General features: G+C 42.2%; 3 protein-coding genes across 5 annotated transcripts; 1 reads left to right on the top strand and 2 right to left on the bottom strand.

The window, feature by feature from the left end:
- Window positions 1-51: 51 nt before the first annotated feature.
- Window positions 52-6,780, bottom strand: pde12 (phosphodiesterase 12). 3 transcript variants are annotated; one of them, XM_054784155.1, is made up of 7 exons: window positions 5,978-6,780; window positions 5,160-5,728; window positions 4,960-5,065; window positions 1,541-1,685; window positions 1,338-1,416; window positions 1,129-1,251; window positions 52-641 (listed from the first exon to the last, which is right to left on the bottom strand). In XM_054784155.1, exons 1-7 carry the CDS (start codon window positions 6,523-6,525, stop codon window positions 445-447), a joined length of 1,767 nt encoding a protein of 588 aa, XP_054640130.1. In that variant the 5' UTR covers window positions 6,526-6,780; the 3' UTR covers window positions 52-444. The 3 variants fall into 3 exon arrangements, with proteins under 3 accessions (XP_054640130.1, XP_054640128.1, XP_054640129.1); XM_054784153.1 differs by having other exon boundaries at window positions 52-682; window positions 5,978-6,777; XM_054784154.1 differs by having other exon boundaries at window positions 52-682; window positions 5,160-5,587; window positions 5,978-6,775.
- Window positions 6,781-6,938: 158 nt separating this feature from the next.
- On the bottom strand, window positions 6,939-12,466 carry atp6ap1la (ATPase H+ transporting accessory protein 1 like a). The gene is made up of 8 exons (XM_054784171.1): window positions 12,310-12,466; window positions 10,246-10,268; window positions 10,090-10,130; window positions 9,926-9,994; window positions 9,353-9,507; window positions 9,228-9,278; window positions 7,958-8,195; window positions 6,939-7,861 (listed from the first exon to the last, which is right to left on the bottom strand). The coding sequence occupies exons 1-8, from the start codon at window positions 12,405-12,407 to the stop codon at window positions 7,604-7,606; spliced, it is 933 nt and encodes a 310-aa protein (XP_054640146.1). The 5' UTR covers window positions 12,408-12,466; the 3' UTR covers window positions 6,939-7,603.
- A 789-nt stretch (window positions 12,467-13,255) lies between these two features.
- rps23 (ribosomal protein S23) lies at window positions 13,256-14,713 on the top strand. Its single transcript, XM_054784172.1, has 4 exons — window positions 13,256-13,335; window positions 14,069-14,228; window positions 14,331-14,451; window positions 14,531-14,713. The coding sequence occupies exons 1-4, from the start codon at window positions 13,332-13,334 to the stop codon at window positions 14,675-14,677; spliced, it is 432 nt and encodes a 143-aa protein (XP_054640147.1). The 5' UTR covers window positions 13,256-13,331; the 3' UTR covers window positions 14,678-14,713.
- The last annotated feature ends 721 nt before the right edge of the window (window positions 14,714-15,434 follow it).

Genomic DNA, 15,434 nt, shown 5'->3' with positions numbered 1-15,434 from the left:
TTGACTATCATACGAATTGTTGAATTTACTACTGTTAGAATAAAATCTCAGTTGTGCAGAGTTAAATGTGGTACTTTATTTAAAAATATTTTTTTTAAATTCGGGACCAAGGACTAATGCTTGGTTAATTTCATAACAAATATGTTAATGACTGGTTACTGTCTAATCTGGTGTTTGTCATGCAAACTGATTCCCAGTAACAAGCAAGCAATGAATATCAGTGATTAACAGGAATTTAAATAAAAACTTCAGTCATTAAAGTTCTTTAAATGAGAGATAATTTAGTTGCTCATGTGTTTCACATGACTTTATGCTTCTCTTATGTCCATTCCTGTGGTGTGTTTGACCAGCAGGTCACAGGGTTTCCAGTGCAGGTCACAGACGAGCGCAATGTGGTCAGACGGGTGCGCCACACTTGGCAGAGCTGTGTAAGTGGTCACCTCCTCATGGCTGGGCAAAGGGATCACCTGCTCCACCTGCATGCTCTCCGGCTGGATGAAGATGTAGTCCAGGCAGCCTTGGAAGCCACCCACATAGTTGGTGTAAGCCAGCGGGCCGCAGGCGCTCAGCAAGGGGGGGAAGGTGGACAGTAGCTCCATGGTGCACGACTCCTCCGGGCCCGAGCTGCTCCAGTCTGCGTGCTGCTGGGGAACCACAGTCTTGGTGACTAGCTGGAGCACACCTGAAGCAAGGTGATATGGACATGCAGGTATGAAGACACAGCCAGAATAACAAATGCTCCATTTTTAAGCAGGAGGAATTTAGACAAAACAGGCTGTGTAAAGCATGCAAACCTGCAGGTGGAATAAAAGCTCCGAAGTTGGGAATTGACCTCAACCAAAAAGAAACTGTAGCAGTGATTTGTGGTGGACAATAACTGATTTAGGGTGAGTTCATATGACAAGAAAATGGAGTCCTGCGTAGTCCTGCGTAGACAATAACTGGATTGGAAATGCAATATACGGAGTTTAAAATGTGATGTGTGGCGGTAATGGGACTCTGCCCCTTGTTGGAGCAGTGTTAATAACAAAGTAACACAAACTCAACAACAGCGTTCATGACTGTTTTCAGCGTTTAGACTGAAACAACAGTGTCATTTTCCGCCCGCCACTTCAGCTGTGGAGTTACCTGAGGTTGGAGAGGAATTGAAGTCACCGCAAAAAATCAACGGTGCTCCAGGGGCGACCTCATTGATCACATGACTTAGGTGCCGCAGGGCCACGCCCATCTGGACCAATCGAACATTCCCTCCTTCAAAAGGAGAAGAAGTCAGCTTGAGGAGGTTTCAGGAGGAAGAGATGATAATAGTAGTCACCGCGAGGAACTCAAAGTTGTACCTTGAGGGTGCCAGTACAGGTGCGTGTTGGCCACACACACCTTTCTGCCTGCTTGGCTGAGGTCCTCCAGCACACTGACCTGCAGCAGGAAGAGTCAGGCAGAGAGGACAAGTCTCACCAACAGAGCAAAAAGGACAACAACCCTGGAGCTGCTTCTGTCATTAAAACGTCATAAGAGATGCTGGCCTTAGACCTGTTGATACCTGTAAGGATGTGGACCTCTTCACAATCCTTTCTTTCAAGGAGGTGTTAGCTGAAACCTTCTCCAGCAGCTCACCATGAATGGGGTCAGAGGTCAGTGCCACACTCAACGTGATGTCATGACGACTCAGCAGCTTAAATTTTGTCCTAAAAGAAAAAAATATGTTCAGAATTCTGCGTGAGCATGGATGCTTTTCTGTGTTTTATGTGATGCTACCCCAGATCTCGACCTCGAGGCCACCTTTGATACAGTCGACCAAGCCACACTGTGGCATCATCCTACGCGCCCTCTCCCTTCCACCAAAGCTAATCAGACTCTTTACGATGCTGTGTGACGGTGCCGAGAGCTGTGTTCGCGTAAACAACAGCGAGACCAACTGGTTCCCCTTCTCCGCCGGTGTCCGCCAGGGTTGCATGGCCACACCTTTTTAACTGTTACTGACAACTGATGACGACAGTGTGCATCCGCTTTCCCTGGAATCAAGATCGGTGACTATGACCTAACCAACCTAGACTACGCTGACGACACCACCCTGATCTGCTGCTCATACGCTGAGCTGGAGGGTGACCTTTGTGTGACCATCGTCCGTCTTTCGCTCTGAGCCTGCTGAGTTTGTCTCATCGTTTGTTTACCTGGGCTCAGAAGTCACTAATGTCCTGAATGTCCTGAACGTATTCAACAGTTTGATGTTGGAATGGCTTGAATTGGTTGCAAAATGTGGTAGTAAAAACAATTGGTATGTTTTTACAGAAAGTGAGAATTTCGCGTAAAACAAAAAAAATTGTAATCTGATAAATTGGTAGCCTGAATGTCCTGAACGTAGGGCTGGGCGACATGGACCAAAACTCATACCAGATGTATTTAAGATGAATATCGATATACAATATATATCCCGATATCTTTTCCGCAAAGTGGTTTAGACAAAATCAAAGCCAAATATGCGTGTCAAGTTGTTTTGTTAAAATAAATACTTAACATGAGGATGTTTTTTGAAATTTTAAAAAGTTCATGCAAGTTGCACATTAAAAAAAATCTTATCTAAAAATAGCAGCTAAAGTAAAGTAGTCCATTCTCTTTTTTAAATAAATAAAAAAGACAAATACAGTAGTACCTCGCATAATGGAAACCTCCTTTTACGTAAATTCCACTGAACGTAAAGAATTTATGTTAAGTTTTTGCATCGTATTACGTAAGAAATTCCATATAACGTAAAGCATCAAGTCGGCGCAAGTTCAGAAATTCGATTTGAATAGCTCGCGCGACAGAGAGAGGGAAACATTTTCCATGACTAACAGAGTACGCTTGGTGACGCCTTCTGACGCTTCACGCTCTCATTGGCTGATTATCGGGGCACCGCCTACGCTCTCATCTCATTGGCTGACTTATACAGCAGGTACGTGAGTTTGTGTGAGAGACAGGCTTCTCCCTTCAACCTCCCTTCCTCATCGTAGTCGCCCTTAAACTGGTTGATTGTTTTTGTTTTTCAGTTTTATTCATTTACAGTAATCTTATTTATTACCTTATTTTATATTGGAATGTTACTCTACTATGTTTGTGCTAACGTTTTCTTACATTTTCACACCATATTTGGTGGACTTTGAATATTTTGAAGGGCCAAAGGGGTGACTTTGGGAAGATCTTGGAACGGATTAGGCTATTTACAGGTATTTTACGTTTCGTATAACGTAAAAACCCTATAACGTAAACATTCTTGGAACGGATTATTTACGTTGTAGGGGCGTCTACTGTACAATCTATTTTATAACAAATCTAAGTTCGGTTTTGGGTAAACATTTTTAGAAGACACAAGCGTGTCCTTATATTGTGCCAGGAACACAAGCCTGTTGCGGTTGACAGGTTTAGCAACTATCTGTCTAACTTCCTTGTACATTTGTGGTAGAGCTTGTTGTGCTAAATCGTTGTGACTGCGAAGCTCGCTGGACGTTGCGAGTCCATCGTTTCCAGCAGGTTTTGAAAGCTGTTTTTCCACTGTTGCAAAGGGGACCATAATGTGCACCACTTTGCTTTTCCTTTCATGAGGAACGCAACAGGAAAAAGAAGCGATGAGCTTTGTGTTGTGGCAGAGTTGTACAGCCAGAGCACAGCTTCACACATTCCTGGTGTTGGAGTTTGTGCCAAGTTTTAAGATGGTGAAAAAGATTTTTTTTTTTATATGCTCTGATTTCGAAGTACCTCCGAATTACTGAGCCACTGCTTTTTCGTTGCTAATTCTTCCACCGCAGATGATGTCGCGTACTCCATTTTTGTCCAAGACTGAGCAGGCGGGCTTCTGCTCCACCCCTCCTCCTGCATGCAAGGAGCGGGGCAGGGCAGAATCTCACACACAGCACAGAGAGATGAGGGAGACCCAGCGCAAATCCAGTCTATATCGATATGAACGATGTGGTTGTTTTTGATATCGTGCTTACAGTAAATATCGATATATCGCCCACCCCTACCTGAACGTATTGAACAGTTTGATGTTGGAATGGCTTGAATGGGTTGAGAAATGTGGTCGCAGAAACTAATTGATACGTTTTTACAGAAAGCGAGAATTTTGCGTAAAACAAAAAATGTTGTCGTCGGAAAAATAGGTAGCCTGAATGTCCTGAAGGTGTTCAACTGTTTGGTGCTGGAATGGCTTGCATTAATTGAGAAATCTGGACGTTGAAAGAAATCTTGCAAGAGGAGAAGTGGTGTGTGAATTTAGCAAAAAATTTAACATTTTTGGAATGTGAAAAACGGTCAGTTTGAAAGCCCTTGAATGACTGGAACGGTTTCATGGTGGAACGGTTGGAATCGATTGAGAAATGTGCGAACGGTGGAAGTTTGAAAAACGGCTCATTCATTTTCAACGGGAAAAATGTGGGGTTTTTGGAAAATCCGGGAAAGTTTTGAAATATCTGAATAGATGGCAGACTATTCCCAAATGAGCTGAACTATTTGATGCTGGACTGGTTTGAATCAGTCGAAAAATGAAGGAGTTAGAGGACAAAAAAACAGCAGAATCAGAACGATCAAAGCCCCTAGTTAGAAGTGTCACACAAATAAAACGGAGTTCTACAATATGACTGAAGCAGCAATGAATCGACACCAAAAATAACCAAACATGAAAGGAATGTGTGCCGCAAAGTCAGCTATGTCTGTGTCAAGAGACTGACCTCCCAGGCACACAGGGTAATCTTAATGCATCAAGCGTTATTGATGCCAAAACAAAAGAGAGTATATTATTTTTAACTTTCAATATAGAGCAGTTGACTTCGTTTTACACTCGTATGACAGTTAAAGCGGTTAGAATTGTTTCTTAAAACATTGTCTCTACAGTTAAACGTTTAAAGATGGCTTCACTTTGACCCTGGAACAGATCATTTCTATGGAAAAATGAGTTTTGAAGCACCGTATGAACAAATTGTAGCAAACCTGCGGTAAAAAGTTGCCAATCCTTCATGTTGCTTCTCTTTAACCTTAAAAACACCATCCAGGCCAAAGGCATCGAGGGCTGGAGTCAGACTGTCCAAAAACACCCCTGAAATGTGAAAAACACGTCAGGAAACACCAAAGCTGTCAGCCAGAATGTTCTTGTTGCTTGTGTGCACATTGTATACATAATGACTAATGACCTTTGTCAACCTCCTGCAGACAGACGACATCAGCGTGGTATCCTGCTAGCTCCTTCTTGATCAGGTTCTGTCTATAGTCCAGCTGCAGGGCGTAGGGGGCGCAGTAGGGATACAGCACCGTCTTGGACAGTTCTGTCTGGGCATAGATGTCGGCCAGGATGTTGTAGGACACCACCCTCACAGATGGCCAGTCCACTTGTTTGGCTGTGTACGCATGTCGAGTGTCGAACGTGCACATGCCCGGTCCGGCCTCCACTGCACCGGTGGAGACGAGCTCTATGGGCTGCCCGCTGCGGCGTCCATCTATGGGTGTGCAGCGCAGTTTAAGCCTGCAACCAATGTCCTGATTGGAAGGGACGTAGACTCTCGTATCGCCTACTTCTGTCCAGGCGATGTGCTCAGCGGCTGCGTCGCCAGAAGCTTGAGCGCTGCAACAAGAAAAATGAAAAACCTCATTTGTATTTTGGGGCAGCATGGAGGCCTGGTGGTTAGCATCACTGTAAGGTGAGTTGGTCCAACGTGTGTGTAGTTTGCATGTTCTCCCCATATCCTCGGGCTTCCTCCCACATCTGGAAAACATGCATGTTGGGTTAATTGGAGCCTCTAAATTGTCCAGGTGTGACTTGTATGTACGTGGCATGTGATTTTTCACTTTTTTTTGGTTTACATTATTTTTTACAATTTGCAGGGGGGCGTCTGGCTGCACTTTGGACAGCCATTGCTTATGTTAACATGGTAAGATACAAACTTGTTCCTTCTTGACGACATTCTGGCACATGAAGATGGTGCACCATTTGGTGCTATTTTATGTACTGCACCTTATATTTGGGACTTTTTCTTTGAACCACACGAACTCGCAGTCATGCAGGTCTCCAAACTCCACCTCCAGCTTTGCACACACCGGGAATCCAGCCAGCAAGGATATCGGCATCTCGGCGGTGGTAAATGTAGGCGCGTTCCTGGTGACAAAGTATTTGACGTCCCCCACCTGCAGGACTGCTCCGTCCCTCCACGCCTCCGAGTTCACCACCGTGTGCTCTACCTCACTGCTGTCCAAGAAGAGCTTCACCACGGCGAGCTCTGAGGTTTCAGCCGGCTGCTGCTCCGCATTCCTCTTAGTCTTCTTGGCCTTGCCCTTTGTAAAGTTACAGGCGATCCGGGACAGGACCTTGCCCAAAGGCTCGTCCTGGTCCCGCAGCATGTGTTTCTGACTGCCCGCCAAGCTGAAGGAGATGGTCAGTTTGGGCTCCCCGGGGACACACCTCACCAAAGCCGGCTCCATCCTCCCGAGGAGGCGGCACGCTCGGCTGACGGAGAGCAGGCGACGGGGAAAAGACAGGAGAACAGCGGGGACCTTGTTGAACATGAACCCCCGGTGACAACAGACCCTACTACACCGGAACTAGCAACATTCAACGGCGAGAAGGCCGTCTACTTCCTGGTGTCATCAGTCAGCATAATTGCGAATTTCGTTTGTTATTGAACGATGTCACTCAAATCTCAAACAAATACGTTCAAGAAGCAACACTACAGCTACTTTGCAACAACTTACTAGCATAGTTCTGTGATCGTCAGTTAGATATACGCTCTTCTTCACTAACATAGCAAACACTTTAACAAGCATCACTGCCCCCCACTGGACGGAAAGAAAATAACAAACATGTTCAATAATTCCTCTGAGGCCCAAATGTTGCAATTATCTTTTACATGGAATTATGATCTAGGCTACAAAATTTCTTTTGTCATACAATGTTTTTATTATGTTTTACACAGTGTCCTTTGCAGTGGACAACAGAAGCAAGTCCCACCTGAATAATTCTCTCACCCCATCACCTTTCTATTGTTTTGATAAGCGGAACAAAACATTACATTTATAAAACTAACAATTTAAAAGGTAACACATCTTTCATATTTCCATTTCCATGTATTACATTTTTTCAGTACGCTTTTTCAATCACATTATTAATAACTCTGCAAAACACAATTTTTCTTCTAGCTTGCACACACACACACACGTGTTTCGGCATCCTGATGCAATAGTTGCATCAATCATATTTATAATATATGAAAAAGTAGGAGTAAGTCCTCATGTCCACTACAAAGGACATTGTAAAAATGTGTTTCAGTATCTTAAGTTACTGTTACCAAAACAACCTCAAAGTACTTATTAAACACTTGTGCTTAAAAAACACAACATTTCTACCTTCCAAAGCTGGGTCCATTTCATAACGTACTGATTTTGTGCCCATAAAACATGCCGGTCGGTATGAGACGTTGTCTATTTGACTCCAATAAATTACACATGACTGGAAAGCCCAGACTGTTTTTCATTTGAAACAGGGCTGTGAAACGCTTGTCCCTTACAGAGGACAAAAATGCATTTTTGGATCTCAGAGGACATAAATTGTGTGAGGGGAAAAAAACAAACAAAAAAAGAGTTCTGTTCAGGCAATATCTTTATCTGCTATGTTTTCCATACAACAACGTTCCGACTGTTCCGGGTTTTGGGGGAAATAGATGTGAGCTTTGCGCTCATCATCGCGCTCGATGTGTTTGAGGTGGACAAGCAGGTGGAGGGCGTACGCCAGCACCAGCAGCAGGATGAGAGAGGTGACCAGGCCCATAAGGATGGCCGGCGTTAGGAAGGTGGTGCAGTCACTCACTGGAGAGAACCTTCCAGAAGTCACGTTGAATGCCTGAATCTGAGGATGATATTGAAGATGACATTTGACCTGGTGAGTGTTCTTAGTAAAACAGGTGGTTTTGTATAGAGGTGAGGGCGGTAAGCAGAAAGTCACCTGGAAGTCCGTGAAGGTGATGGTCCAGCGGCGGGCGTGCTCGCTGCGAGGCTGCAGCAGGGCGCTGTAGCGCTCCAAGCTGCTGACATGCATGCAGTGGTAAGAGGATGAGGACGGAGCGTACACCTCGCTGGCGTTGAACACGGCCTCTTCGGAGATGTTATAGAGCAGGGACACGCTGTCCACCGAGAACCACCACTGGCCTGAAGCCTCGTAGAAAGTGTTGGACAGCTGCAACCTGGGTGAAGAAGACAGTTTGAGACTTTTGGCTAACCTTCATGCCTGGACCTAACCTTGAAGACTGGAGTTTAACTTGTCATATGACTTCCTGTTCTTCCTGTGCTTTTCCTTTGCTGAGCCCTCTGCCCCAAGTTACCAAGGAAACAGCACAAAGAGGACAACTGCTGTGTGCCGTTTTTGATTGGACATGGGGCAGAACATATTGTGCCCTGCTAATTCTGCCTAGCAACAAGTGACCGAACCAGTGCCGCCTGCTAGCTAGCTAAAATGTTACTTGAGTTGCAAAGTTTCACAGTGAATCATAGAACATTTGTTGTACAGTCTTCCCTTGCCACTTTTTGTTTTTTGCTAAATTAATTAATGAACAAGTGACCGCTGTATCGTGGTTTACTAAGGCCTATTATTAATCCAACAATATGAACAAATTAAACAAATTTTACATATTATTGGTCTAAATTAAGGATTTTCAAGTATAAAATGACTAAATGAGTCAGTGACCATCCTAGACTGGCCACTAGGTGTCACTAGTAACACGCGCCAGACTTGATCACAACAATTATTGCAGGTTTGAATGATCTCACAACAGGCACAATAATAGCAATAATGATCATCATCATCATCATAATAATAAAACGGGGTACTGTTGTGGCTGTACTCCAGTTAAAACTCAATGCTACATCCTAGACGACACTTCCTGTCCACACATCTGGAAGACATTTATTGAAACACACACGAGCATGACTTATGTCTTAAATGGCTTATTTTCTGATTATATCTGCTATATTCGGTAATATGAGTGGAAAGGTGACTATAGGGGTGTTATTCTATGCCTAGAGGGCTCTAATAATATTAAAACCGTATGTAGATGGCCATAAACTGGGTTTCTACGCTCTAACTACAAAAATATTTGATTTATACATAAGGAACCATACTTCACGGAAATTCATTTATCACGGATCAGGACTGGAACCAATTAACCGCGATAAAGTATTTGATTTTCTAAAGTTATGATTGACAGATTGATCGTTACCTAATGGAAAGACCTCTCAAATCGTCCACATCTCCAAACCTCATGACCAACCTGGTGAGGACAGACAGACTGATAAAGTACTGGACAGGATCACAGCAGATGGTAATCCTCCATGTTAGACATACGTAGCTTTGTCCTGGCGGCACACGGACTGAGTGGTGTCGATGGCCTTGTGAGGAGAGAACGCTCGCTCAGTCAGGTCCACCTGCTTCTGCCTCTCGTAGCGCAGAGACAACTTCCTGGCCTGGAACATGATGCACGGCTTCCCATTGGACAACACCTGCAGGAGCCAAAGTTACGTTACTGCTACGTTACAACGACCAATCAGACTAAAATGTGTCATTTAGAGACATTCCCTAAGTGGAATAGGATAGAGGTGCAAACCTTCACCAAGGCTGAACTGTTGAGCAAAGTGTGCTGCGTTTGTGTGCTTGTCATACATTAACTAGCAATCAGTCCAACTCTCGTTCAATTTAAACATCACCACAGAGTTCAATTTCATGACCATTCCAACCCAGTCTACTGAAGGCGGCAATATGCATTACACAAAAAAGCTAGTTTTTTGGGGGGGTTTTACCGCTGGGCCATCTGCTGGATAAGCTGGCTCGCCGACTAAATTGAAAACCGAAACTAACTAAAAAATGGTGATTAAAATCATTCTAATCATTCATTCATATTCATTGTGATGATGGTGCAACCTTGAGGGGAGGAAAAAAAACTGCAGCTCCTGACGTCTGAAGCAACTTCCTCCGAGGTGTATCATTAAACTGCAAAGGAGACAAAGAGTAAAAGTAGCTTTTGAAGGCCATATTGTGCACCTGAAAATCCTGCACATGAAAATCCAAATATCATAGAACGCTACCAGCATTAGTTTTGTGAGTTGGTCAGCCACTTCTTCTGAATCTGCAGAAACAACAACGTATTGATGTACCTCATGAAGTGGCCTTTGAGGAGAAATTCTCATAGTAATACTAACCATCTACAGTATATATTGCATAATATAAATGGATGTACTCACCAGGGGCAGGGGCTGCAGCTGCACTGTAGGAAAAAGTGACGGCATGATTAATAAATGGTGATCATTTCTCCACATGACACATTTTCATGACCTTCTTTAGACACATAGTACACGTCCCATAGAGTCTGAGCTACTAAGTCTGATGTAAGCATCTTTGTTCTCCAAACGATGACCAACTCTACTCTGTCTGCCTCGTGTACATGAGAGTGATTTTTTTTTTCTCCACGTATAGAACATACTGTGCAATTATGTTGTTAAATCCTTCCCATTTCATAGTCGTCTGAAGCCAAAAATGGTGTCAAGGCGCTGCAGATTGGGGATTGTGTGGATTACATAATCATAAACACACACACACACACACACAGAGGAGGCTCTCAGCCAAGAGGAGATTTTGTAGCTTCTGTCGCGTCGACAGCTGCACAAGGTAAATACGAGCAAAAGCCAACATCCAATGTCAGTATTTTGTTTGTCAGACAATCGAGGCATTTCATCAAATTAATCTGCACAATTTTTTCCCCAGAGCCAACAACACGAGCAGAACTCCCACTAAATTAACGAAATGCATGTGCATCTTAATGGCGGTCAAAACAATCACACTAATGCCCAAAGTCAGACATTTCATTTCAAGCGCTGATAGAAGCAGTGTACTTTACGACTGCGTACTCGCTACTGTCTGCAGGGGCACTCAACTGGGATAGATCTCACACAGCAGACGTGGTATCTGTAAAGCTGAAGTCAAAAGAGAAAGTGCTCGGTCTATGCGCTGCAAAAAATTCCAGAGTAAAAGCTTCTAAACATTTCCACACTGCCCCCAAAAGAATTAGCAAGTGGAAAAACAAGAAGGGAGCGCCCCTCACTGACACAACCAAGTAGAGTCCAGGAAAATGATCTACTCCTCAGTAGCTGTACAACACAGGTGTCAAACTCAAGGCCCGGGGGCCGGATTTGGCCCGCCATATCATTTTATGTGGCCCGCGAAAGCCTTGAAATAATGCATGTCAAAAGGACGCTTATTTAATTTAAAAAAAATATATTTGTATATATATTTGTATATATATTGTAATTTTGTCTTTACTTTTTTAAGCTTTATTTTTTATTATTTTACTTTTATACTACTGTAAAATTATATTTATATTATTATATTTTTATATGTATGCTGTAATTTAATATTTTTTGTACTTAATGTAAATATATTTAAATAAGTACAAATTTGAATATTTAAAATATATTTTTACAATAATTTAATAAACATGTACTGTTACATTTACAATAATAAAATAATATAGTAAAGTAAAAAGTCAAGTAAAGTTGTTTTTTTTTCGTCAAATCCAATTTAAAATGACTATTTTGTATTAGTTATGAATGAAAAATGAATGTAATAATTAATTAAGACATTTCTAAAATAGAATTATGAAAAGTGGCCCTCTGAGGATAACCATAACTGCGATGTGGCACACGGTGAAAACGAGTTTGACGCCCCTGCTGCAAAATGTAGAACAATGCACTGTATATTTATTAGTATCATTGAATTCATATATATTATAGACTTAGATATGATACACATCATTTTATTAAATATATACTGTATATCTTGGTATCCTTATGGGCAAAATATAAAAAACATGCTATATAATACATATAACAATATTCTCAAACAGCATTTGCACGAATAAAACAAATGACAAATCGATGTGGATTAAATAAACACCCTGGCAACTATGTGAGCACATATGCTAATCATAAATGAGAGTTTAAGACTTCAGTACTAATGTGTGTCTCTTTTGGGCTCTGGAAGACAATTTCAAGGTCAGGTTTTGTTTAGTTTCACTTTACGGGTCTCTCAAACTGAAGCATCAATCCATTTTTAGCTGCTGCAACCTAACCTGAAGCATCAGAATGACCCAAATGAGTATTTTCACACAGCCTTCAATCAGTTTTCTTCAATCATAGAAAAGTGCTACTGGCTGTGTTAAAGAGCAAAGATTAGTGTCAGCAGAGGTCAAAGGTAATAACGCCCACCCTCCTGGAAGCCAACCACGGGTGTCCTCATTCGTCCTCACCTACCTGTCAGACTGCTGTGGCTCAAATCTGGAGGACGATGATGGATGAAAAAGGAGGAGAGAGAGGAGGATGCAGCAGTGTTTGGGATATTTGGGAGCCATTACTCTAGTGTGATGCCAGCACACTCTCCCCCTGCCCGCTCACTCCCCTAATCGACTTTATTCAGTCCACTTCATGCAAAGCCCCCTGACAGACTCGGGAATCAACCAATCAGGAAAAAGATATATTCCAGCGCGTGCTCCGATAGCCCCGCCTATCGCCCACTTTCATTTTAGGTCACAGAATTAGACAATGTCACTTGATTCATAAATTAATAAATTATATTATATTACACTGACAAAAGATTTCTTCCGTTTGATCAGTTTCAAGCAAATAGTTCAGCATACATGCAGCACTACAGAGTTATTACTAACTAATTGCTTGCTAAATGTCTTTACATCAAATGTTGATAGTCATTAGAAAATTATTAGTCTGTATTATAAATAAAATATGAATACATTTTAACGTGTTAATGTTGTTCATGAATTATAAGCCCTGCTTTCTCTGACGTTATCTTTGATTTATGAATTGTGTGGATGCCTGTGGTTTGTGTGGACTCACTGCAATCTGTGTGCAATTCAAATCATAAAATGTTAGCATTTTGTTCAAGAGTCAAATGAGAAAATTCGTTTAATTCAGCTCGGACAGGGGAACATTTCTTTCAATCAAATATTGCTGTGCAGCAATTTTTCACGCGTTTCTATTTGTGTATAAAACAGGAAAACACCGTCTTTAAAATTTCTATTATCCCTCCAAATAGATCTAAAAAATTCCGTCTGTGGAGGGTTCTAAGATATTTAAATTTAATAGGTAAATAAACTAAATAAACAACATTTTAAAATACAAAATAAACGAATACTGTACAATCGCTACAGGAATTTAAATCGGGCATTTTCCGCGGACGCCTCTACCGGGGTCCTGAGAGTAGACATTGCCGCGGTGCATCTCGGGTCCTTCCTTTCCATCCCAGGCTCTCTTCAGCGATCATGGGTACGCTTCAAACCTTCGCTTTTTTAAAAACTAATCCTCGTCACTGAGGTGATGTCTCGTAACGATTTTGCGGATAGTAATCTCAGGGACTACTGTAGATGTTTTCACGCGAAGAAGAGGTGTTGATGTGAAATAAAAACGGAACAATTTCCTCCACTTGTGTCCCCGCAACGTGGAGCGGCCATTACACAGCCGATCGGCGTGTTAGCACAGCTACACCAAATATGTCACTAGTTTTTAATCCTTTATTTTAAATAATGTCACGGAGTCGGGATGCTCTCATATTAATAGAATGTCATAATGTGACTTACTTTGTACAAGCTTCGTTTTGTAACTTGAGCTTGGCGCAGTGGTGCTAGTGATTTGGTTACCACTAAAACAGCAGTTTGTTACTAATTTAAGATAACCATCCTTTTAGAGGTTACTGTAATTTAATGCAGGAATATTTTAGACTTTTTGTCTATCACTTAGTGGACCGGTACCCTTTTATATCTTAACATAGTAGAAGCTTATCTCCTTTAAATACTTAAAGCCAAGTTGTGGTTTTATGCTCATTTTGTCTGTTAATGTCATATCATGTACAATGTTTTGTTTGCTTTTCAAACTAGTTACTGTTGTGTAACAATTCTACCAAAATAGACATTTGGAACCTAAACATGCAATGTTTGTGAAGGAAAGGTTTTATAACAATGACTTTTGTTTTCCTAAATTGTACCTTTTTGTGTTCTTCCAGGAAAGTGTCGTGGTCTGCGCACAGCCAGGAAGCTCCGCAATCATCGCCGTGAGCAGAAATGGCACGATAAACAGTACAAGAAGGCCCACCTGGGCACTGCCCTCAAGGCCAACCCTTTTGGAGGAGCTTCTCACGCCAAAGGCATCGTCCTTGAGAAAGTGTAAGTCCCATGAGAGAATTGTAAATAGCTTAGCCTTTAACAAATAGGTTATTAGTTTCAGTGCTCCTGATAAAGTTGACTTACCATTGTCTTCCTGTGCAGTGGTGTGGAGGCCAAGCAGCCCAACTCTGCCATCAGGAAATGTGTGAGGGTTCAGCTCATAAAGAACGGCAAGAAGATCACAGCCTTCGTCCCCAACGACGGGTGCCTCAACTACATTGAGGTGAAACACTGCATCCATCTCGAACAGACTAAAACTCTTCGGTGTTGGTCTTGATATCTTCCGTCCGCTTCCTCTGCAGGAAAACGACGAGGTTCTGGTGGCAGGTTTTGGCCGTAAAGGTCACGCCGTGGGTGACATTCCTGGAGTTCGCTTCAAGGTGGTCAAGGTGGCCAATGTGTCCCTGCTGGCGCTCTACAAAGGCAAGAAGGAGAGACCTAGGTCATAAACTGTTGAGGCATAAAATAAACACATTTTCAAAGGATTTGACTGTCTTGGATTTTTTTTTTTTTTTTAACACTGAACTCCAGGACTACATGTCTTGTAAGTGTACAGCTGTATTTAAAACCTATTGTGAGCTACGTGTTTTGCAGCAGCCTGTCAGTATGCACATCACATACAAAACAAATAGCACTACAAACACAGTATACTGTATATTGGAGCAGGTCAGAGAAACAGTCGGCACGAATTGGCAGCAACCCCATGGCAGCTGAGGATACAGATGTACAGTATATTAACACCACCAGTGTGTGAATGAACAGGCTTCACTGTGAAGCACTATGGCCAGCTTGAAAGGTGCTTTTGAAATCCAATCCATTATGAATACGTTGCGCAAGTGTAATTGTGTTGCTTGCAGGAAATGTTTTCAGGAGCCTAGAAAACATTAAAATACCAACCTGCCAAGACCCTTGGACCACCATGCATTTCAGCTGCAACATCTACATTTATACAGCAACAACGTAAAACAAACATAAATATTGGGTCATGTCAGAAGTGTCTGCTTGACCTTAACTGGCATGTGCAATAAAATATTTAAAGGGTAATTACAAAAGATTAGAAAAGGCATAAATCATAATTAACTAATGAACAAAATGTGGTAACAAGACATTTTTTTCTAGCTTTAAGGCTCAGGTGCAAAACTTAACTCAATATCATGAAAAGAGGTATTGTGTCTTTGTAAAGAAGTGTGACGTGGAGTTGACCTT

This window comes from Dunckerocampus dactyliophorus, chromosome 8 (assembly GCF_027744805.1).
Source record: "Dunckerocampus dactyliophorus isolate RoL2022-P2 chromosome 8, RoL_Ddac_1.1, whole genome shotgun sequence".
In the NCBI taxonomy this organism is placed as follows: Eukaryota; Metazoa; Chordata; class Actinopteri; order Syngnathiformes; family Syngnathidae; genus Dunckerocampus; species Dunckerocampus dactyliophorus.
Note: the sequence above shows the minus strand (reverse complement) of the source record. Positions and strands in the feature narration are given on the sequence as shown.

Bases quoted from the DNA above. Each gene is read 5' to 3' on its own strand.
- rps23 (XM_054784172.1), top strand. The intron at 14,229-14,330 runs GTAAGTCCCATG...CTTCCTGTGCAG, and splicing joins GGCATCGTCCTTGAGAAAGT to TGGTGTGGAGGCCAAGCAGC. The intron at 14,452-14,530 runs GTGAAACACTGC...CTTCCTCTGCAG, and splicing joins GGTGCCTCAACTACATTGAG to GAAAACGACGAGGTTCTGGT.
- pde12 (XM_054784153.1), bottom strand. From the start codon at position 6,525: ATGTTCAACAAGGTCCCCGCTGTTCTCCTGTCTTTTCCCCGTCGCCTG. The intron at 5,066-5,159 runs GTCATTAGTCAT...TTCACATTTCAG, and splicing joins TCTGCAGGAGGTTGACAAAG to GGGTGTTTTTGGACAGTCTG. The intron at 1,686-4,959 runs GTTTGCTACAAT...TTTTTCTTTTAG, and splicing joins TTGGCAACTTTTTACCGCAG to GACAAAATTTAAGCTGCTGA.
- atp6ap1la (XM_054784171.1), bottom strand. From the start codon at position 12,407: ATGGCTCCCAAATATCCCAAACACTGCTGCATCCTCCTCTCTCTCCTC. The intron at 10,131-10,245 runs GTGAGTACATCC...TTGTTTCTGCAG, and splicing joins AGCTGCAGCCCCTGCCCCTG to ATTCAGAAGAAGTGGCTGAC. The intron at 9,995-10,089 runs GTAGCGTTCTAT...TCTCCTTTGCAG, and splicing joins AACTCACAAAACTAATGCTG to TTTAATGATACACCTCGGAG.